This window comes from Globicephala melas, chromosome 14 (genome assembly GCF_963455315.2).
Source record: "Globicephala melas chromosome 14, mGloMel1.2, whole genome shotgun sequence".
In the NCBI taxonomy this organism is placed as follows: domain Eukaryota; kingdom Metazoa; phylum Chordata; class Mammalia; order Artiodactyla; family Delphinidae; genus Globicephala; species Globicephala melas.
Window position 1 is genome coordinate 49,219,948 of NC_083327.1, and position 24,917 is coordinate 49,244,864.

The following is a 24,917-nucleotide window of genomic DNA, read 5'->3' on the forward strand; positions in this document are numbered from 1 at the left end:
CCTCAGTTCAGGTCCTCATTACTTTTTACTTAACTACCATGATAGCCTTCTAACTTATCTCCCTACCTCCACTTTCTCCCCTTCCCATGCCCTTCTGTATACAACTGTTAGGTAAGTCTGACACACATTTTCCTGTTAAGAAACCTAAAATGATTTCTCTCAAATTACAAAACAATTAAATTTAGCTTTTGAATGCATCCATTTATTCCTCAAATATTTATTCGGCATCTACTATGTGTCAGACACCTACTATGTTACCAGGCACTATGATTTTATAGCTAGAAACAATAAATAATGATTAAGATATAATCCTTACCCTTATTCCATAAACTGCCCTTAATCTAACCTTCCAATTTACTCCTTGCAAACTCTGTCCTAACCCTTCACATAAACTACTCAGAGCTTCCCAGGTATGCCACATTCTTTGTTGATGCAGAAATTTTGAACTTTCCCTTGTCTGAAATACTTTCCTCTATAGCTCTTGGATATTCTTGGTTATAAGGGCTGGTCTTTGAATTCCCATGACACATTACTTCTACTTGCAACTTGGTTATTTATGTACATATCCTATCTCTTTACTCTCAAGGAAGCTCCTTGAAAAAATAATGTATATCTGATTCATCTTTGCAATTTTATAGTGCCTGACACAAGATACTGTACACAGCATATGTCCAATACATATCTGTTGGTTGAATATGTATCCAAACAGTTGAAGTCCCTTAATTCTACCATGTTTGCCTTTCCTCTCAGGTAATAATGCATATTAGAAAAGCATAGCCTTTAGTAGTTATCTGATTGGAGGAGACTCATTAATATGCTTAGTACCCTATAAGATTCCTTTGTCTTCTTAAACATAGTACAAATTACTCTTAAAATGTTACTTAAGCAATGAAATACATACTACACTAGAAATGAGAATAAGTCTAATACCTACCTTAAAGGTTACCTATATAGGTTTTTAACATTTCTGTGTGTTATTGTGTATCACTGGATGGACAAATTTCCATTGCAACTAACTATAATAATTTATTGATACTTAACTGGAACATGTAGATAACATGTTCCATTGACTACAACAGAGTTAGAAATATTTAGAACAGCTGAAATTGTTAGATTAAAAATTCCTAAGGGGAGCAGTGTCTGCCAACTTGATTGGTAAAGCAACGCAAAAGAGACCTGTTGCTGATATCAATACAGGTAGATAATTCCAAAAGGAAAACATTTTTAGACATATTTACATGTGTGAGAGTATAAACCAAGCAAATAATTTCTGAGCAAATGCTACAGGGAAAAGAGCAAGAAGTAGAATAGGTTGATAATCTAAGATGGATTTTGGTCCTACTGTATGATCATAAGGATCCTAATTAAAGGTCTTCAGATGCTAAAATAAGATTTGTATACATTTCTGTAAAATTCAGTATACCTAAAGATAGTGAACATAAGATGCATTCTGTAACTTTTGTTGTTTTAAAGAGATATATTCACTTTATTACAACATATATTGGAGAATATTCACATTAGTCAATAACTACACTTTAAGTTCAAAAATCATACCACCCTCAAATTACTCTAGAAATCTCTATTTTAAATATTTGGTTTGTAAACTATATAAACCATTGAAATACAGCTAGTCAAAGAAAGACAACTATTACTGTTGTTCAAAGAGCTATGGGAAATATAAAATATTAAACCTAATGATTCTTTAGGCTTTAGTATGTGTAACTGTACAATGATTTCTTTCCTGTTCTTACAAAAGAAAAAGAACCACCACCCAGTGATGATGACAATGATAACAGCAAACATTTATATAAGAGCTTAATATGAGCCAAGTACTGTTCAAAATGCTTTACATATATTAAATCTGCAAGGCAACATTATAAGAGTAAATACTATTACTATCTCCTCTATAACAGTTAAGAAAATTGAGGCACTGAAAGAGGTTAAGAAGACAAAGCCCACAGCTCATCAATGGCACAGCCAGAGTTTGACTTGTTTCCAAGATTCAGAATGAGTTAGCTTCATGCAGAATAGTTTTTTTTAATTGTAGTGCATCTAAAACTTCTTAAAATTATGAGCCCGGGCTTCCCTGGTGGCGCAGTGGTTGAGAGTCCGCCTGCTGATGCAGGGGACACGGGTTCGTGCCCCGGTCCGGGAAGATCCCACATGCCGCGTAGCGGCTGGGCCCGTGAGCCATGGCCGCTGAGCCTGCGTGTCCGGAGCCTGTGCTCCGCAACGAGAGAGGCCACAACAGTGAGAGGCCCACGTACCGCAAGAAAAAAAAAAAAAAAAAAAAAATTATGAGCCCACTCTTCATTAAGCCTTAAATACAGAAGTTATTAATTCAAAACAAAAATAAGGTTTTAAAAATATTTTCAAATGATAAAGTTCTTAATTTCCTAGATGTTTAAATAATGTTTTAACAAAAAAAGAACTTCTGCACTTTTCTTTAAAAGTGCTACCATTGAGAAATAATAACAAAAATCTATTAATATTTAAAAGTATAAAGAAACTTAGGTATTCATAAAGATATTAGCATTGTTAATCAGAGAAATTAGTTTTTCTGGTGTCAAATTGTCTCAAGACATTACTATTAAACAAGCAAGCAAAGAAAGCTCACACCTGCACCTACCCAGTTCTTCTCCCAAACCAGCCCCCTGCTCAAGCTTAACTCTAGGCAGCTGCATTATCAATATCACCGTGTTTTTTCCCCTACTCTCAGCTGCCTTTCCCTTTCCCTTCTACATTTTTAGGATTTTAGGTTCCTATCTTTTTCTGTTTATAAGACAAATAATAATAATAAAAGTCTTATCAATTAAGGGTAGCTCGAGATGTTCTGAATAGTAGTTTGGGCTGTGGCTATCCTACTGTTCTGGCCGATGTTGCTGAACAAGAGATGAGAATCTTGTAATTCCTCAGCAGTAGTATGACATCCTCAAAAGCAGAATTCCTCACCAAAAAGAGCACTGTAAAAACTTTAAAGATTTTAGGAGAGGCCAGAAAAGGGGTTGAACTCAAGATATTCTAAGATTTGAGAAGTTAGGGTAAAATGTAAATTAGAGTGGTTGATAGCACAGCACATACTCAGAGACAGGGGAAAGGCCTCAAACTCAATAAAAGGAAAAAGCTACTCAAGAAAAGTCTTACTGGAAGAATTCAAAACCTAGCAACAAGATGGAATTCAAAGTGTTCCCAGGAGGCAGTTCAAACACAAAGCTTCTTTTCCAGGAAGTAAATAACAGAAAAAGATCCTGGCCTTCAGGTGAACAAGTAGCAACAATGGCAAGATATTAGTTTCCTCACTGCTACTGTAACAAGTTACCATAAACTTAGGGACTTAAAGAAACACAAATTTATTATCTTACAGTTCTAGAGGTTAGAATACATTGGCAGCCACTCTGACATCTACTTCAGCCTGCACAGCACCTTCTCTGCCTCTGACCCTCCTGAGTCTCTCTTATAAGGACGCTTGTGATTACATTAGGCTCACCTGGATAATCCAGAATAATCTCCCCATCTGAAGATCCTTAAATTAATCACACTAACAAAGTCCCTTGGCCCATGTACGGTAACAGGTTCATAGGTTCTGGGTATTAAGACATGGATGTCTGTGAAAGGGCTGTTATTCTGCCTGCCATAGGTACCAAAGGATGGGCTTCATGGGGAGGTTACCATGAAAGTAAAGAAACAATAAATTCCTTAAATAGGTTCACATCATTAAAGAACAGCTGGTGACTGTTATCCTAAACTCACCTTCTCCATACAAAGGGTACATCTTGGGGTTCCCTCAGAACGTAGTAAAATATCGATAGTTTGCACACTACAAAAAAGCATAATGTAATGCCTGTGCCATATTACAACTGAATACTGTCGGGGAAGAGAAAGAAAAGCTGCAAGAGGAAAGGATATTAATTTTGAAAGCTTAATTAGAGGTAATCCTCTAATCTTCCAGCAGTAGAAAATGACCCATAGAAGCTCAGTTAGAAACCATACAGGACTAGAGCTGGGAAATTTTCTATTTGAGTATGTCTCTCAATGGTATCCATTTCAGCATATCCTTCAAGAAATAGCAACAATAATAAAAGCTAACACGTACAGAGCAGCAGCAATTATTAAATCAGTTAATCTTCTCAACAGCAGGATGAGGTAAGTGGTATTATCATTCCCATTTTAAAATGAAAAACACTACGTCAGGGAAGTTAAGACACTTGTCTAAGGTCACACAGCTAGTAAGTGGTAGAACAAAGATTTGAACCCAAGAAGTCTCCAGGTAGTGCAGCACAGAACAAAGAGAACAGACTATCAAGGGTAAGAGACCAGGCTTAAATTCACAGTGGAAGCCTAAGGAGCAACACAAGTTTTACCTATTATCATAAGCCTCGCTTTTTCCTGTAAAGTAGGCTGGTAACACCTATAGTGAATATAAAGCCAAGCAAAGGGACCAACATATGGCAGCAATCTCAATAACAGATATCTAATATTATTATTTTTATCTTTCTAGCATTATTTTGCAGACTTTTTCCAGGTTTAATCACAGTGCCAAATGCTTTCAGTGAATGCTCTGCTCACAACGATAGTAAAAACCAGCCAACTTTATTCTTTAATATGCTCAAACTTACACAAACAGTCTCCAAGGCAGTAATGTCCAAAGTTTTTCAATACTGGGTCAGAAATCCATATACAATCAGGACGCAATGTTTAAAATAGCAATGAAATAAAGCCTACTCTATTCACAAAATACAAGTGTTCTAATATCAAAACAGCAGCATCAAAATTGTTTACTGAATGCTATTCATAGAACAATTCAGTTTTTTTAAAGCCCGATGCAAGTAACATCAATTTTGAAGGCATCAATAATAACATCAATATTTAATGGAATGAATGATATATTTTCAGGGATCCTTTCAATTCTGAACCTATTAATTCAGCCTCTCTTCGGTCAGTTACATGCAAGGGAGTCTTTTTTCACTAAACAAAAGCATACGCAAACATCTTAGAGTCTGGCCACACTGAAAGAGCTTTCAGGACAGTTCTGGCATTCATCTGCTTTTTTCCAAAGGCCCAGGGATCCCACACCTTGTTGGTGGGCATACTTCACTTTCAATTCAATTAGTCGCTTCTGACACAAAGTCATATTCATAAGGCAGGCACTTGAAAATGCAGATATACCCTGTGGACATTCCAAAGGAAGCCATATAAACTCAGAGCATGATCCTTCTCGAGAATCAAAACAAAATAAAAAACAAGAATATCTTCTGAAAGTATGACTCCATCTCTACCAATGCTGTGAATTTCTTCAAAATTCTATGATTCTATGACTGGAAATAAGTTGGTGCTTACCTAGCACCTCTTAACTGCCAGCTACTCAATCAATCCTATTGAGATCTGAATACTTGTACTTCTTAGAACAAATTAACAGTGCTCCACTTTTTTTCTCTTGTGGTTCGATTTCAGTGTATACACATGGTTCATCAAATAACTAAGAAAGTATAATCTTATGATCCCTCAGAGTCCTAAAGTTGGGTTTTCTGTGCCTTTCATTTCCAGAAAGTCCTTGATCTGAAGAAGCAGTTCAGTAAACCTACTGAATAAGCCATCTGATTGTATTAAGCTGAACTAAAATCTCTACAGCCCAGCTTCTTCCAAAGAGTACATCAACAAGGGACGATTAAGAGCCAAAACATGAAGAAAATTCAAAATCTTTGTCACTTCCTTCCTCACATCAGATAATTAACCTGACTTGTAAAATTTAAAACTCAGCACAATATCTCCTGCTAAATGATGCAGTGATAACTTTTACATTCTGCTTTGACTAATTCCAAAACCATTTTTCCTTCAAAAGTGCAGTCTCAACTGTGACTAATACACACACGTATTTCAGGTTTCACCCAAACTCCACAAATCCCTTTTTGCTATACGTTTAGGATCTACGTTATAGTTATGTCCCTATGTTAGAACTAATTAGGTGAAAATGTTTCACTAAAAATAGCAGGTAGGATTCACACGAAGGTCAAACAGATTCCATTTGGCTTGAAATTTTCTATGTGGAATTTCATGGTGCATGCATGGGCTCTACTCTATCTAGTTTCCTTTGTCTTCTATTAGGACTAATCTACACATTGGCCTTTCCCTTAGCTCTGCTGAAGCCAAAAGACAAGGATTCCAATAACCTGGAAAGATAAAATATAAAACCTCAAATCTTTTGACATGAAAAAAAAACTTAATGTGTTAAAACTAACAATTCACAGCAACCTTCACAGAAGATAAATAAGGGAAATGTTTTATCTCCATATTCATCTATAATGTAGTTAAATTTTGATTAATAAGGATTAATTGGGAATAAGATCTTTAACTAAAGTCTAAGCAGATTTGTTTCAAGTGTTATTATTTTTAATCCAAAATCCACTAGTTTATTTCCTTACCTCATTAATAACTGTTCAGATATAATTCACTGAACATATAATTCTAGAAGACGTTATTTCATGGACTAAATCTTTAATATTAGATTATGTTATTGTTTATTATCCTTCTGAATCTTAAAACTAGAAAGTGGAAAAAAGTCTAGCTAATAAAGAATGTATTGAAGGTAATGATTATTAAACACCATTTCAAGACATAAATGCAAAACTAAACAACATACCTGACCGAATGACGAATCACTATCAGAGCAATTGTCTGTGCAGTAACTATTGCTTTTCTCCTTTTGGATTTTTTTCTGCCTTTCTTGACTTTGCATTTCATCTTCTTCAAACTTGTTGATCATAGAATCCACCACTATCATCATGATGTTCTTCAGGGAATGCATCATTTCTTTGTATCTTTAATTCAAAGCAATCTTTGTAAGAGAATGGCTATTAGCACAGATTAAAACATTCAACTAAATTAAACTACCTGATTATTTTTTTTCTTGTAAAGTCCCTTTAACAAACAATTCTAAAGAGAAAAGACAGTTTTTCTGAAAGAATAAATGGCACAACAGAATCCACACAACAGGAAAAAAAAATTAATAGGGAATCTAAAATGTGTTATTTCCCAAGTTTTTCCATCTGGTTACATGAACCAAGGCAGTAAAATTAAAAGAATCCAAGGCAAGATGTTCCAATGGCATAGATTCCAGTTATTAGTAACAAAGTCAACTATTAATATCAAACTACCAAAACCCAGCCTACTTTACACATCACTTTTATTCCTTTTATTAATTTCTCTTTCTCTATCCTCCCTTCCTCTATTTTCTTTGCTTCCCTTCTCTCCTGCCTATAATTTATGTGTATAGACATCCATCACCACAATTGAGACCTAAATAAGTATTAAGAGATCAGTGGGTCCTTTCAAACAGAGGCTAGAGAACCCATTGTCAGAGATGTTAAGAAAAGGATTCCTGAAATTAGTAGAAGTTTGAACTGGATAATTTCTAAGATCCCTTTCAGCTCTAGTGGGTCTAAATATACATATATTTTAAAAACTTATAATAAATTTCTCCATTTATTAAGTGCAAACTCTCAAGCATCCATACTAACATTAGACTGAGATCCTCCAAAACCCAACAAATAGAATTTTAGAGCTAGATGGAAACAAAAATAATCTAGTCTACCCTTTATTTTACAAATGAGGAATATGAGATGTGAACTATTGAAATTTCTATATTTAAAATAAAAAGGCATGAAGATTTAAATAAACATAGTGAATAAAGTACTAAATTTGGAATCAGAAAACCTGGATTAGAAACCTGACTACTTTACATACAAGCTCTGTCATTATAAATAAGTCTATTTTTCCTCAACTATATATGAGATAAAAAGAATACAATCTAGGAGCACTCTTCTATTTACTAGATGGGATGCTGCCCAATTTATAAATTACTGAATAAAGCCATTTAGATCTTCAAATTAAAAGAAAAATACAATCTAGCTGATCTAGTTCACATAGCCATAGCAAGAAATAAATGAGAATATATATCTGAAAGTTCTTTGTAAATATAAAGCATGATAATATGTATGTTTATTGTTTATCATTATAACACTGGAAATACACTAGAAAATAAGCACAGAAACTTCCCTTTCTTTATATTTCTGGTTAATGCATCATATTAACTACATAAATCAGAGAAAGGATACTTCTCTCATAGAAGTAATAAAATCATGCTGGGGGATTTGGCTAAAAATAGTGGACTGAGTTTTTAAAGTTTAAAGAAATTTTTTGGGACTTCCCTGGTGGTCCAGTGGTTAAGACTCCATGCTCCCAATGCAGGGGGGCTCAGGTTCAATCCCTGGTCAGGGAACTAAGATTCCACATACCACAACTACTGAGCTTGCATGCTCTAGAACCCATGCACCGCAACTAGAGAGCCCATGTGCCACAACTACTGAGCCTGCGTGCTCTAGAGCCCACATGCCACAACTAAAGAAGCCCATGCACTGCAACAAAGACCCAGAGCAGCCAAAATAAATTACTTAATTTAAAAAATAAAAACAAAATGAACTTTAAAGAAATTTTAAAATATATTTTAAATTATATATTATATACATTGTTATTAAATATATGTGATTTCTATATGTAATTTAAAACACATTATATATTTAATATTATTTAACAATATATAATTTATATATTATATAACTATAAGTAAATTGAATATAATACATATAGCTGTATATGTACATATTTTTAAAGTCCCAGAAATTATGAGAAAACACAAAAATATTAAAAGAAAATTAGAATAGATTAGGAATGATACAGAGGGAAAACACATACAGAAAAGAACCGCTATAGAGGTGAAAAACAGTCCAGGGAAAATTCAAGTTTAAAGTAAAGGGATATAAAGAGCAAGAAGGGTAACACAACATTGTTAATCAACTATAATCCAATATAAAATAAAAAATTTTTTTAAAAAAGCAAGAAGGAATTGAATCCTAATACACTCATTAGACTAACTGGTGAAGTACATGTAGGAACCGAGTGAGGAGGCCCCAGGCTCCTCCTCTACACATTCTGAGCACCAAGAAACAGGGAAGTATAATGATGCCCCAGTAGCAATCAACAGCTATCCACCAGAGCTGCTCTCCCCTTCCATAGTAATTGGATTATAGCTGGGAATAGGAGTAAACTACACTCCCCAGACTCCGTTCCAGTTAGGTATAGCCATGTGACGAACATAAACTCCTGTCCCCTTAAAATTTACAATACAGTGATTTAATAAAGGAATATAAAAGTAAATCTCAGGGGGAAGGGTGGGGGGAAGGGACAGTTAGGCAGTTTGGGATTGACATGTACACACTGCTATACTTACAATGGATAACCAACAAGGATCTGCTGTATATACAGGGAACTCTGCTCAATATTATGTAACAACCTAAATGGGAAAAGAATTTGAAAAAGAATAGATACATGTATATGTATAACTGAATCACTTTGCTGTACACCTGAAACTATCACAACATTGTTAATCAACTATACTCCAGTATAAAATAAAAAGTTAAAAAAAATGTAAATCTCAATGATTTACAGGATAAGAGTAAGGGTTATTAAAATCCATAGAAAATCTGTAAGTTTCATTTTAGAAATACTTCCTCCAGAAAACATAAATTTCTTGAAACCACAAACATTAATTCTTCTGCAAGAAATATCAGCAAACGAGCTAAAGGTAGATAAAAGAATAATACCTAAAAAAACAAAAAACTAGAGAGTAAGGCCCTGAATATCAAGAGTTAAATAAACTAGAACTCAGTAGCAACTGCAGATTTGAAAAAGCCAAGGAGAGAATATGGACACCATTGAGAAGATTCCTTCATACTCCAAGAAGTTAAAATAAGAAAAAGCTCTAAGAGGTAGTGAAAAAACCCATACCAATTAACAATGAAAATACACATTGCGAGTACTTCCACTTAATATATATGAGAATGTATGACAGATGCTACAAATGAGCTGTTTCATGTACAAACCTCTATTTAAAAAATAAATATCAAAATGTGTAATTAGGAAAGCAATTTGAAGTATTACAGTAAAAATGTTTTTAATAAATGTACTGTTGACACATTAGCCCTAAGTAGTTTCTAAAGAATCACACACAAAGAAAGAAAGAAAATAAGACTCTGTACAACTTAAAATCCTTCATCCATGATTCACAAAGCAGAAGACATTCATTAAGACATTTAAAATCTTTTTGAGGTAATTATTGTTGTATTAATTTTTACACATGAATGAACTAAAACACAAGAAAATTAAATGTCTTACCCAGAGACAAAAAGTAATTTCCTAACAATCCCATGTAAAACTTTGCTTTTAGCATTAAAAAGCTTTCATTTTCTGACTAATGAAGAGTTTTAGTCCCCCTTTTAGAATAAGCTTAATGATACTGTCAGAAATAGACTACTAATTATAATAAAGTAGTCCCTCCTTATCTGTGGTTTCGCTTTCCACAGTTTCAGTCACCCACAGTCAACCGTGGTCTGAAAATATTAAATGGAAAATTCCAGAAATAAACAATTCATAAGATTTAAATTGTCTGCTGTTCTGAGTAGGTGATGAAATCTCGAGCCATCCAGCTGCCCAGCATGTGAATCATCCCTTTATTCAGTCCCGCCTATTAGTCACTTAGCAGCCATCTGGCTTATCAGATCTACTGGTCAAGGTATCCCAGTGATTGTGGTCAAGCCATCCTCATTTTACTTAACAATGGACCCAAATCGCAAAGAGTAGTGATGTTAGCAATTCAGATATTCTCTTACTATGCCTAATTTATAAATTAAACTTTACCATAGTTATGTATGTACAGGAAAACACATAGGATTTAGTACTATCCATGGTTTTAAGTATCCACTGGGGTCTTAGAATGTATCCCCCTGTAGGAAAGCAGGGATACTGTATTATCCAAAGATGGAAGTGGCTCTAGTTTTGTTTTTTCATCAAATCAGTAAATAAGAAATCTTGATCTCCATGGCTTTTAACTTAATATATATTGTGGTTAGAACTTGCTAAATTTATTAATAGCTACACACTGTCACTTTGTTCATAACATGTTTAAACAATCAGTTGTCACAAGGGGAAAGAGGTCTCATCCAACATCATAAAGAAATGTTTAACAATTTCAAAATAAATCAAATAAAATTTTTAAAATATAATAGGTAATATAAGCTCAGGTATATATTTCAATTTTTCTACTACTTGAAAGAGGGGCTGTATCTCAAGCTTCAGCACCTGCCTTCAAACTGCAATAGGAAGCAACCATGATGGTCCAGCATGGAGAGAAACCAGATGCCAAAGGCACTTAAAAACATCACATAAATCCAAGTCCACAGTCTAGAATTAACAAAGCAAATGTCATGTGTCCAAATCATCACCAAAAATAAATTTTGGGGGTCCAAATTTTTAAAGTTTTACTGTGCATAAAAATTATGCAAAATTTTTATCAGAATAAAAAATCATTGCAATCTAGCTTCAAAAAGCAATTTTTAACATTAGATAACATTAATATGCTACCTACCCTAAGAATTAGAAACTAAATAGAGCTACACTAATAAGTATGAATTAAGAAGAAAATAGAAATTTATGCTCTCTACTTGCCCATTCTGCCCTTTATAGCCCTAAAGAATCTTCTGTTATGTTACATTTCATGCGGGGCAAGAGGGGATGGGGGGGAGAACCAGACCTTCAATCATCAATCATATGCCAGTGTTGAAAGATAATTAAAGTGAGAAATACCTAAGTAGCTGAGTTTAAACAGGAGAAGGAAATTTCAAATCTTCTTTCATCTCAATTACTGCTCTGTATTAAACTGTTTTCTGAGTGAGAGTCAGGCATTTTGTCATGCTATCTCACTGCTCAAGAACTCAGAGTGGCTGAGACCTAAAAAGAGTGAAGAAGCATTAGGAACAAGACAAGGATGTCCCCTCTCCCCACTGATTTTCAACATCCTACTGGAAGTCCTAATTAATGCAATAAGACAAGAAAAGGAAATAAAAGGCAAACAGACTGGGAAGGAAGAATAAACTGTTCGCAGAAGACATAATCATCTATGCAGAAAATCTGAAAGAATTAACCGAAAAACTCCTAGGACAACTAAGTGATTATCGCAAGGTTGCAGGATACAAGGTTAATATACAGAAGTCAATCACTCTCCCACATACCAGCAATGGACAAGTGGAATTTGGAATTAAAAACATAATACCATTTATATCAGCACCCCCCAAAATTAAACACTTAGGTATAAACCTAACAAATATATACAAGATTTATATAAGGAAAACTATAAAACTCTATTGAAAGAAATTAAAGAAGAACTAAATAAATAGAGAGACAGTCCATGTTCAAGGATTAAGAAGACTCAATTCTCCTCAACTTGATCTACAGATTCAACACAATCTAAATCAAAATTCCAGGAAGCATTTTGTAGATATCAACAAAATTATTCTAAAATTTATATGGAGAGACAAAAAACCCAGAATACCCAGCACACTACTGCAAGAGAAGAACAAAGTTAGAGGACTGACACTACCCAACTTCAAGACTTACTATAAACCTACAGTAATCAAGACAGTGTGGTATCGGCCAAAGAAAAGACAAATAGATCTGTGGAACAGAATAGAGAGCCCAGAAATACCCTTAAATATAGTCAACTGATCTTTGACAAAGAAGCAAAGGCAATATAATGGAACAAAGATAGTGTTTTCAACAAATGGTGCTGGAACAACTGGACATCAACATGCAAAAAAAAAGAATCTATATATGTACCTTATACCCGCACAAAAATTAACTCAGACTGGATCACAGACCTTAATATAAAATGCAAAACTATATACCTACTAGAAAATAACATAGGAGAAAATGTAGATGACCTTGGATTTGGCATGACACGAAAGATACTTCATTAAAATTAAAAATTTCTGATCTGCAAAAGACACTATTAAGAGAATGAAAAGACAAGCCACGGACTAGGAGAAAATATTCGCAAAAGACATACCTGACAAAGGACTGTTATCCAAAACATACAAAAACTCTTAAAACTCAACAATAAGAAAACAACATGATTAAAAAATGACCCAAAGTTCTTAACAGATAACCTCACCGAAGAAGATAAACAGATGACAAATAAGCATATGAAAAGATGCTCCACATCATATGTCATTAGGCAAATGCAAACTAAAACAACAATGATATACCATTACACACCTATTAGAATAGCCAAAATCTGGAATACTGACAACATCAAATTCTGACAAGTAAGTGGAACAAGAACTTTCATATATTGTTGATGAAAATGCAAAATGGTACAGCCACTTTGGAAGACAACTGGGCAATTTCTTACAAAACTAAACACAATCTTACAATGTGACCCAATCATGCTCCTAAAACCCCGCACACGATGTTTATAGCAGCTGTATTCATAACTGCCAAAACTTGGAAGCAAGCAAGATGTCTGATACATTCAAACAATCGAATTTATTTAGGGCTAGAAAGAAATGAACTATCAAGCCATGAAAAGTTTCCATGGAAGAAACTTAAATGTTTTTTTAATTGAAGTGTAGTTGATTTACAATGTTTCAGGTGTACAACAAAGTGATTCAGTTATACATATATATGTACATATATATATATTCTTTTTCAGATTCTTTTCCACTATAGGTTATTACAAGACATTGAATATAATTCCCTGTGCTACTTAAATGCATTTTATTAACTAAAAGAACCCAATCTGAAATGCTACATACTGTATAGTATGTATGACATATGTCATACTGTATGACATTCTGGAAAAGGCAAAACTATGGAGACAGTAAAAAGATCAGTGACTGCCAGGGGTAGGGAGGGGGAAGGATGAACAAGCAGAGCACAGAGGATTTTAGGGCAGTGAAACTACTCTATATGATATTATAATGGTGAAAACATGTCATTATAAATTTGTCCAAAACCACAGAATGCACAATGCCAAGAGTAAGCTATAATGTAAACTATGGACTCTGGGTAATAAAGATGTGTCAATGTAGGTTCCTTAATTGAAACAAATGTCCCATAAGCTGTGTAGTGCAGCCCCTCCCCACAAAAAAAAAAATTTGTACCACTCTGGTGCAGAATGTTGATAATGGGGAAGTCTATATATGTGTAGTAGCAGGAGGTATATGGGAAATCTCTGTACCTTCTGCTCAGTTTTGCTGTGAGCCAAAAATTGCTCTAAAAATAAAGTCTATTTTAAAAAAGTGAAAAGTGAAGGAGTAAGCGACACAAATATTTAGGGAAAGGACATTCTAGGTAGCAGAAGCAACATAAATACAAAGAGCCCTGAGGGAGGACTTTGCTTGGCTTGTTTGAGAAAAAACAAGACCAGTGTGGCTGGAGCAGTGGAAGAGGGAAAATGATAAGAAATCAGGTAGGAGAGGGAGCAGAAGGCTCATGGTGGGCCTTGTAGGCGACAGAAGAAACTCTGGATTTTATTTTGAATGAGATGAGAAGCCTTCAGAGAGTGTTGCGTGGAAGAGTGGCATGATCTGAATCACTGGTTTAAAGAAGCATTCTGGCTGCTATGAGGTGAAAAGACTGTAGGGGACATGGGTTAAGGGTGCTTTCAAGGAACGCTGTTGAGAGAAAAATTACTTTAAAATATTACTGTGGGCATACTCACTCTTTAGATTCCTGAGTTCTTTTAGTAACATGCTGTACCACTGTGTCATAGCCAAATTCCTCACCCTGATTCTGATCAGATGTCCATTTTTCTATTTCTTCTTCAATCATAGATCCCAAAGTATTACATATATACTGTCTAAGGTATTTCACAAATTCATAGCTGAAACAAACATTTAAAAAATAAATGCAGTAAATATCATGAACTCACTTATCAACCATACCCAGAAAAAATGTTAGCACAGAAAGATTTGTAACATATAATCAGATTTCTTACCTTAAACCAGGATTAAATTAGTCATTCATCCCAAATCATATAGCTAATCTAGAATTTTGTTGTTTTTTTCTGAGACACTTGGAAAAGATCACATTTAAAGATGATGACAGTAGACAGCAAATTTCAGGACCAGCACAAACTTTAGGGGGTTAGGAGTCTTTTCACACTTTTTTTTTATGCTCATATCTTTTACGTGTGATGCTTAATGGTAGGGAAAGCAGTTGTTAAAGATTTTCACAATTGTTCAAGCTGATGAAGAAAACCACACTAGATAACAGTAATTATAAAAGAATAAATAGGAAAAGGTTAAGCTCCAATCGTCAAGAGTTTTTTGTACATTTGTAAATTGTGTTCATTTTGAACTGACCTAAATTCCACCTAATCAGCTTTTGTCTGACTATGTTCACAAGAAGTCGCTCAGACAATTCAATACATTGGACCTTCTTCTTCATACTGTTAGGTTGATGCTAACATTAAAATCCATTTGCAAACTCAGACAATAAGCAAATATGAGAGGGCAAGAGTTACAAAAGTGGATAATTATATTATGAAACATGTTTACTGAAAATAAAGAGCAACGATTATAATTAATATCTCGATTTAGAAAGGTTTAAAAAGTTTTTGTGGTCTCTTAAATGACAAAGATAATTTAGGACGGGCCATTTTTGTAAATGCCACTATGTTCAAGACTTGTAGTTTGAATATATCACTGTATAAGAGCCTTGCATATATGCAGTACAGGACATCAAGGAGAGCCTGAATAATTTTCTTCACATAATTATAAGTCCATCATGGTATCCAGCATACAGTCTTCAGTTTAATATTTATTAAATGATTGTATGTCCTCTAAAGAACAGCCACCTTTTACCCAGGTAGCCAAAGGATCTCATTTTCAATTTTAACTGCTTTTGATTTGGATTTTCTGCCCTACCCGTTTCTCCTCAACTCTGAACCCATTGCTGCTTCCTGGAATCTCCATGGCTGCTTCAGTAATGTAAGTGGCAGGCCTGCCATAGACGATGCAGGCTCCAAAAGTCAAGCAGAGATACTTGACATGAAACCATGTAGTATTATAGAAAAGGTACAGGCTCAGAGTCAAAACGGCCTGAAGGTCAGCTCAAGCTCTACCACTCTAGCTGGAGTGGCCTGGGACAAGTCTGTTTTTCCATCTGTAACTTGGAAATGATCATGTCTGCTTCATTCCACTATTTTAAATTCAGGAGGCAATAGACAAGAAACTTAATCATTATAAACAACAAAATTAAGAAGGATATTCTCTACTCCAACAGTGTCAACTTCAGACTCAACACAAACAGGTGATTCCTTTAGTTCTTTCATCAGCCAAAATGTCTCCCCAGAATCTAGACCTATACAGGCATACCTCGTTTTATTGCACTTTATTGTGCTTCACAGATATTGGGAGTTTTTAACAAACCGAAGGTTTGTGCCAACCTTGCATCAGAGCAAGTCTATCAGCACCAACAGCATTTACTCACTTTGTGTCTCTGTGTCGCATTTTGATAATTCTCACAATATTTCAAACTTTTTCATTATTATTATATTTGTTACAGTAATCTGTGATCAGTGATCTTTGATATTACTACTACAACTTACTGAAGGCTCAGATGACGGTTAGCATTTTTAGCAATCAAGAATTTCTTAATTACAGTATGTACTTTTTTTTACATAATGTTATTGCACACTTAATAGATTACAGTATGGTGTAAACATAGCTTTTATATGCACTAGGAAACCCCCCAAAAAATCATGTGACTCGCTTTATTGTAATATTTGCTTCATTGCAGTGGTCTGGAACCAAACACGCAATATCTCCGAGGTATGCCTATATATTAACTACCTACTGGACAAGGCTACTTTATGTTTTTTTCACCGTATCAATCAGCACAGTCAATACCAAATTTATCATCCTTACCCATCTGCTCACAAACCACGTTCTCTTCTGACATATATCTTTGTTAATGGTACCATCCTTCAATCAGATACCTGTGTATAGCCTCAAACAATCTTCTCTATTACACCTCAGATCTAATTAGTTACCAAGCTCTGTAATTCTGTAAATTCTTCCTCCACAACTTCTCTTTCCTTTCCCACTGCCATCGGACTAATGTTCACATCTTCATAACTTTAGCTAAACAATTGCAAGGGCTCTCTTAGGTCATCCTATAAATCAGTGGTTCTTAAAGTATAACATGGGGCTTCCCTGGTGGCACAGTGGTTATGAATAAGCCTACCAATTCAGGGGACACGGGTTCGAGCCCTGGTCCGGGAAGATCCCATATGCGGTGAAGCAACTAAGCCCATGCGCCACAACTACTGAGCTTGCGCTCTAGAGCCCATAAGCCACAACTACTGAGCCCACATGCCACAACAAGTGAAGCCTGCGCGCCTAGAGCCCGTGCTCCACAACAAGAGAAGCCACCACAATGAGAAGCCACACACTGCAACGAAGAGTAGCCCCTGCTCACCGCAACTAGAGAGAGCCCTCGTGCAGCAACAAAGACCCAACGCAGCCAAAAATAAATTAATTAATTTTTTAAAAAAGTATAACATGGATAAGAATCACCTGAAGGGCTTATTAAAACACAGATTGCTGGGCCCCACTCTCAGAGGTCCAATTCAGGTATACTGTGGGCCCAAGAATTTGCATTTCTAACAAGTTCCCAGGTGATGCTGACGCTGTTGCCAATGCTGCTGGTCCTAGTACCATAACCTGAGAAGCACTGATCTAGATACAGATTCTGTATTCAGATAGCTTTTAAACTAGCCTAAGTGTCTTACAACTCTGATCAGCAGATTCCTACAATGCTGTGTTAGTTTCTGGTGTACTGCAAAATGATTCAGTTATACATATACATGTATATTCTCTTCCATAATCTTTTCCATTAGAGTTTATATATTATAATTTATTAGATCCATCCATTTTAAATGTTGACTTTTTTGTTTAGGGTATTTCTAAACCAAATCTTTGCATATTTTATACAAAATGGTGAAAACTTACACAGCCAAGATATCATAAAGGTATCACTGCTTTCTTTGAAATGACTTTGAAAATGAAAAGGATCCAGATAACCCTTTCAGCCCAGTGTGATCTCACAGCCAGTCTCTTACTACTGGGAAAGAGAAGAGAACAGTGAATGTGGAAGAAAGTGAAGAGAGAGACGAAAATTCCGTAAAAATAATTCTGATCCTCTTCACAACCCTGCCCAAGGCTAGTCAATCAGACACATCAGTTTTCTTCGGCATCTCTGAGATATTCAGTGAGAAATGGAAGGTGGGGCAAGCCTGAGTTATTTCCCTGAAATTGAAAGAAGAGCCTTTCTGAGGATGAATCCCACCATCAACACCTACTATGGAATGGCAGTATTACCCTAGTCCCTTAGTTTCATCAGCCTTATCTCTGTGCCACAAATCAGACAATTAGGAGAAACGAATATTTAACTGAGAAATATAACTCTTGTGTTTGCTTTGTTTAAAGCCCAATCTGTAAGTAACAAAAATGATATTTTCATAACAAAGGCAGTAAGAAAGTATAATGCAAGCCCATTAACAAAATGTATTCAAGAAAGTTAAGACAATATCATTCTAAAATAAAAGACATATTTTTAAAATCCCAACTATTTAGCATCAGATGTAAATAACAAATATGCTGGGAACATTTTTAAATCTGTTCTTTGGGAACTTAAGTAACCACACACTTTTTTTTTTTAATGACATCACTTTGACCTATGACCACAATAACATCTCCCTGAAGACCCCATTCAAAATGCTTTAAAGTTTTGGTTCATTTGCCAAGTTAAATTAACCCAAGGACCCCAAGTCTGAATCTTGCCTTAATGGGTTACTGCTCTTTTCAAATGAATCTTTTAAGAAAAAAGATCTCTTGAGAGGTCAGGTCCTCTATCATGGGAGGACTACCAGGCTGCCTATGACCTTAGGATGCTCTACTGATGCACTGATCATTGGAAAACTCTGAGAGTCTCCAATCCCAAATTAGTGAAAATAGTCATTTCTTCAAGTGGGCCCTTCTACTCCGTGGGTAAGAGTAATCCACGTCTTCAAATTCCCATCCGATAATTCATTTTGTGTTGGTTCTTTTACCATCTGAATTCATGGCAATACCCCAAAAAATCCTAGAAGTAAAATACACAGCAATGTGTCTGATCATTCTGCTTTACTTCTGACAAATATGAAATTTTTCACATTTACACAGGAAAATTTTATTAAGTTGAGTAAAAGAACATTCACTGTTTTCCATTCTTCTTTCCTCACCTTTATTACCTAGGAAAATTTAAGGATTTTTTTCCCATGATGAACTTCTGACATGTTCAAATGTTGATATCAAAATATACAGAGATTACTATTACAGTATAAGGACATAAAAAATCTAATACAAGTTTGTTTGAGGAAATCATCCTCTTAGCTATTTAAAAAAGAACTTTTTCAATAATATACAGAAAAATTATCAGTAATGATATGTTTTAAAAAGATAACTTATTAAGTTATGAATTATAATGCTGATATTTGGAATCCTTAAAATGGATTATATTTCAGGATTATAGGACTTATTATATGATAAACTTAACTTTATACATATTAGTGTATAAAAAGCTATGTTAAAAAAAAGAATGAGTATTTTATACTACCTACAATCTTTTAGGTCAAAGAATAAGCCTCTGAATCATGATAAACAGTTACTAAATGCATTCATTAATTATGGAAGCATACATATAATTCTTAGCGATTTCTTCTATGCAGGGATAACACTTTACATAATGGATGTTTTCTTGAAGTTAAACATACTAAAGTTCACTAATATACTAGAGTTCACTAATTAAACATACTAGAGAGTTCACTAATTTAGAAAGTCACTGGTAGATTCTTCTGTAAAAAAAAAAAAAAATCCCAATTCAATAAATACAATTGTGCTCCTTCTGTATCAAACCAAAAATATATCAGATTAGAGGGCTACAAAGAAGAGCCTCTGCATTAGAGACTGTTACAATCATTAGGGTTGCTAAGTATTTATATACTTAGCAACCCTAATGATATATATATATATATATATATGTATATAGCAATTCTCATTGAAATGCAAGTAAGTATTTTCTAGCTCTGTGGTTCTCAACCCTGGCTGCATATTAGAATCACCTAGAGAGTTTTTCCAAAAATACTAAGGCCCAGTCTCTACCACTCCCCCTCTGCCAAGCCCCCCAGGAAATTTGGATTCACTTATGGTTAAAGTTCATCATCAGTGTTTTTTTAAACAAACTCCAATCAATCCTAGTGTAACCAAGACTGAAAACCAGGGCTGTTGTTTTTTTTTAAAGGAAGCCAGTCTAAGTGTAAAAATTTATACAATACACAGACACATAATGAAAGCAATGTCTTTTTCCCTACCTCTCACCCCTCCTGCAAGCCTCAAATCCTAGCTGCCACTTTCAAAGAAAAGAAAGAAAGCTTGGATCTTTTAGAGAAAGTGTACAGTTTAGGGTAAAAAAAAAAAATAAAAGAGGCTATGGAAAGCAGAGATAGGTTAGGGCAGCTGCACTGTGGGGCAAATCCCCAGATAGGGCAAATCCCCAGATAGGGCCATTCTGCCTACACTATGGTTTCTCTCCAAATGACTGCTTTCTTCCCCCACTTTATTATACTACCTGAAATTCCATCATTCATGGACTCAATTGTTTTAACAACCAGCTTCTTACAAAAATGCCAATAACCTAGAGATACCAGTTTCCCCTATAAAACTATTTAATAAGATTATTTTTCTTGCTATTATACCAGGACAACATCGGGTGGATTTAAGGAACCAATGTTCTGATAGTGGAGATGGGATGACAGATAATTCTGGTGTATGAAACACTTCGGGAAGCAACATATACCTAAGTGACTCAAGAACATTTAGCGTTCAAGGAGAGTTAGGTCAGTGAATAGAAAGACAAATGAAAATATGAGTACCTGGACTGACAGTTAGGATCTCATCAAACTCTGAGACTGTAAGATACTACGAAAATACCAAACACAAGCATCTCCTCCTCCTCCTCTTTCCTCCTTCATAAGGAGTTCCTTCCTCCTAAGACACAGATCTCAGGCTAGTGCAGCTAACACATGAATTTTATTATCTATATTTTTAAGACTAAAAATTACTCAAACTACTTTTAGAATTATAAATATTAATTTTAAGACTACAAACTTTTATAATTTGAATGTGTCTGGATTTTTTAGGTAGGCCACAAGTAAATCTCTTTATTAAATAGTAAATATTAACTATGCAATTAATCGGCAGGCCTTTAATCTATCTAATAAACTGTTGAAGAAGAGTTAAAATTAACACAATAGTCATTACACTGCTGAAAGGAACCAGAATGATCCAACTTTAACTTGAAAAGCATTTAAAAATTGACACAGCTAAAGCAATATTTATAGGCAAATGTGTAGTCTTAAATGTTTACATTAAAAAAAGAAGAAAAGCTGCAAATAAGTGAGTTAAACATTCATCACAAATTTTAAAAAGTGTCCCAGGAAGGGAAAAAAGAAGAGCAGAAATTTTAAAAACCATAAAATAAATACATAATAGAAAGGAAAATTGAAGTTAATAGCTAGTTCTTTGAAGACTAATAAAATTAGTCTAAATAAACCTCTAGCAGAACAGATGGAGAACAAAGGAGGAAAGGCATAAATTTAAAAAAAGAATAAAAAGGGGACAATTATAGATACTGGAAATATTAAAAAAGTAATAGGATATTAACAAAAATCTTTATACAAATAAATTTGAAAATCTAGATTAAATGGACAAATTCCCAGAATATGATCCTAGCAAAAACTCAATAATCTGAAAATATTTTAAACAAGTATTTACATGTGAAATAAAAACCAGAAATTAAACCCCAAATTTAATGCTTGATGTGGATTTGTTTAAGGTAAATAAGTATTACCTGAGTATAATAAACATTAACAACCAAAACTGAATTTGAGAAAGTTGCAGTTTTTCTATATTCCTCTGTTTAAGTAATAAATCAATAGCTAACCAATAAAAGCTGGTCTCTGGTATCTCCAAAATAAAGAATATTATCATGCAATATCAGCTCTTAATAGTGGACTTAATGAATAAACAGGAAAACCATGGAAATACAAAAGAAAGCATATGTATAACCAGAAATACTAATTAACAAAAAAATTCCGTCCACACCTCTTAAAACTCCCTTGAGAATCTGGTGAAAACTGTAATGCTCTCCCCATAAAACTGCAAGTAAACACAAACTTTTGTACAGAATATTAAAGGGTTCAAGGATTCCCCTGATGCCCACATATGAAGCAGGTAGGAATTCCAGATAAGAACTTCAGGGCATGCAAAAGTCAGTAAAGATAACATAACAAGAAAATTGTTAAATGTCATCTTTTATGAGATCAAAATGAAAGGCAAACACTTAATTAAAAATATCATTACTGGGGCTTCCCTGGTGGCGCAGTGGTTGAGAGTCCGTCTGCCGATGCAGGGGACACGGCTTCATGCCCCGCAACGGGAGAGGCCACAACAGTGAAAGGGCCGCATACCGCAAAAAAAAAAAAAAAAAAAAAAAAAAAAAAAATTACTACTAATAATAAATTGAGGCACCTGGAAGTAAACTTTTCGATGGAGAGGCTTAATTTAAATTACACATGACTCAAATCAAAAGAAAAACACACGTCTCTAGGGAAACATAGCCTTCAAGATTTACCTCAAATGGTAAATCTTCTTATCTTCCTACGGTAAAACTTCCTATCTACTGCTCCCAAACCCAGAGCACTCTGTACTTCTATAGCACTTATACTCCTGACATGTATCACAGGCATTTGAGTATGCACCTTATCCCTCTGTAGGAACTTAAGCTATTCCATAGGAAGTTAATCTCTCTGGAGTGTTCCTGTCGTGCTCAAAATGCATAATTGGTGCAGCCACTGAAAGATCAGATCAGCAAAGCAACAGGGATCTTGGGAACTCAATGCTTTTGAGGTATAGTGACAGAAAGCCCTTGGGATGATAGAATTATTCTCAAATGAACAAGAATAATTTACAACTAATGTTACTATGTTGCCCAGGAGAAAAAAATAATAATTAGGATATGTCGGTTGTGTCAGTAAAAACACAGAGGAAGCATAAGGTTTGGAAAATGAGAATATAACATAAATTCGGTATCTGATTAAATAAAGGAAATCATGAACCTCCAACTTGGGCGCTATTTTGACAACAATCAAGTGAACATTCTTTTTTTTTTTTTCCTTTTTTTGCGGTACGCGGGCCTCTCACTGCTGTGGCCTCTCCCGTTGCGGAGCACAGGCTCCGGACGCGCAGGCTCAGCGGCCATGGCTCACGGGCCTAGCCGCTCCGAGGCATGTGGGATCTTCCCGGACCGGGGCACGAACCCGTGTCCCCTGCATCGAGCAGGCGGACTCTCAACCACTGCGCCACCGGGGAAGCCCCAAGTGAACATTCTTTATCCAACTACATTTTGATCTTTTCTGGATCAGCTGGTTTGTTTGCTTAAGAAATCAAAAGGAATTTTACTTGTGAAAATTTTCATCAGTTTCCTCCAGATGTAAGAGGATCTCCTCGGCGCACTCCAGGGAGGGAGCCCCCGTGATTTTCTCCTTCACGCTCTGGAACAACTGCCTCAGCATCGCCTGCAGCATCACTTCGACCTCGCCAGAGACAAGGGCCATCCTCTGTCAGAATCAAACGCCCATGCCCTTTGCTGAGGGTCGCAGCAAATGCCGCGCCCTGCGCAAGCGCGTCCCCACCCAGCCCCCACCGGCGCACAGCGCCGTTCCCCGGGAGACCGCGGCAGGCGCTTAGGGGCGGGCCCTCGGCTGCCGGCGCGTCGTCCAGAAAAACAAGTTACCTTGCGTTGGGGAAACAAGAATCCTCGAGGTCCCGCCTTTGGAACTCGTCGCTGCCGCCCTTCCGGGCCAAGAGGATTCAAGCTGCACCGACTAAGAGCAAAAAAGAGATCCCAAAGGCTCTGCGGGTGGACTTGACGGCGGGACGTCACCGCTACGCGTGACGTCCGCACGTTGACGTGACTTTCCAGATGGGAGGGAGGGCCGCTTGACAACCTGCCCGGGCTTCTAGAGGAAGTTTCAGGTGCGCTCGCTGAAAGGGTTGTAGGTGGGAGGAAGAAAAGGGTAGGAGGAGAAAGGGGTCAATAAAAGAAAGATAATAGAAGTGAAACTGAAAGCAGCTTGAAAAGTTTTAATTGAGTGAATGGTATTGAAGTGTTGCAATTATCTTTCCTTCAAACAGCTAACACCTATTGACTCCTACCCTTTACCAAGCACCTTGCTAGGAGCTGTGAAGAAGAGGACACTGTCACATTCTAACAAACAAGAAGTCAGCGATTACAACACAGTGCAATTAAGTGTTACGATAGAGAAATGCGCCAGGTAGGTGCTGTGGAAACCTAGAATCACCTTTTAACCCAAAAGAAGAGTCAAGGAAAGAAGTGAAGAGAAAACAAACTGAACGTGCAAAGGGTAGGGACCTGAGAGAGTGTAGCATATTCCGGTACTTGAATTTTGAGAATTAGAAAGAGGAGGAGAGGGGTCTAGAGAAGTAAATGGACCACATCGGAAAGGGTCATATTTGGCACTTTTAAGGGATTAGAGGTTTGTCTTGAAAGTAGTAGAACACAATGGGATTCCAGAACTAAATCGTGAGATATCATATATAAAGATCACTCTGCAGGAAGTTGCAATGGATAATCATGGTCCTTCATACAGTTTCCAATCTAGGTAAATCCCCAGTCCATGGTCATGTCCAAGCTGCAAGGTACCAACCCATCAGTGTTGGTTAGGATCAGATCCTGGTGTCTACAGAATAGTCAATCCCAAATCACTGATATGTGGTTCAATGTCAATAAATTCTCCCTTATCCAGCTTTATATTTTATGCCCCTGGTCCAACAACATGATTCACTTTACATGTTAGCCAGGATCAATGATTTCTTTGTCTATGCTGTTACTTCCAGGAGCAAAAG

The 24,917-nt window shown here is 35.8% G+C and overlaps 1 protein-coding gene across 8 annotated transcripts in view; it reads right to left on the minus strand.

Annotated features, from left to right (window-relative positions):
- The window catches only part of TBC1D32 (TBC1 domain family member 32), a 186,349-nt gene extending 162,432 nt beyond the window's left edge, over positions 1-23,917 (minus strand). For 4 of the 8 annotated variants that reach the window (XM_060283766.1, XM_060283765.1, XM_060283764.1 and 1 more), the window contains exons 1-4: positions 23,785-23,904; positions 23,451-23,608; positions 14,609-14,770; positions 6,638-6,815 (exon numbers count right to left, since the gene is read on the minus strand). In XM_060283766.1, the coding sequence (XP_060139749.1) occupies positions 6,638-6,815; positions 14,609-14,770; positions 23,451-23,605 (495 nt within the window). In that variant the 5' untranslated portion in view covers positions 23,606-23,608; positions 23,785-23,904. Of the gene's footprint in view, positions 1-6,637; positions 6,816-9,283; positions 9,347-11,694; positions 11,820-14,608; positions 14,771-17,903; positions 17,914-23,450; positions 23,609-23,784 lie in introns of those variants that run through there. The other 4 variants (XM_060283762.1, XM_060283767.1, XM_060283768.1 and 1 more) reach the window with 4 other exon arrangements.
- Positions 23,918-24,917: the final 1,000 nt, after the last annotated feature.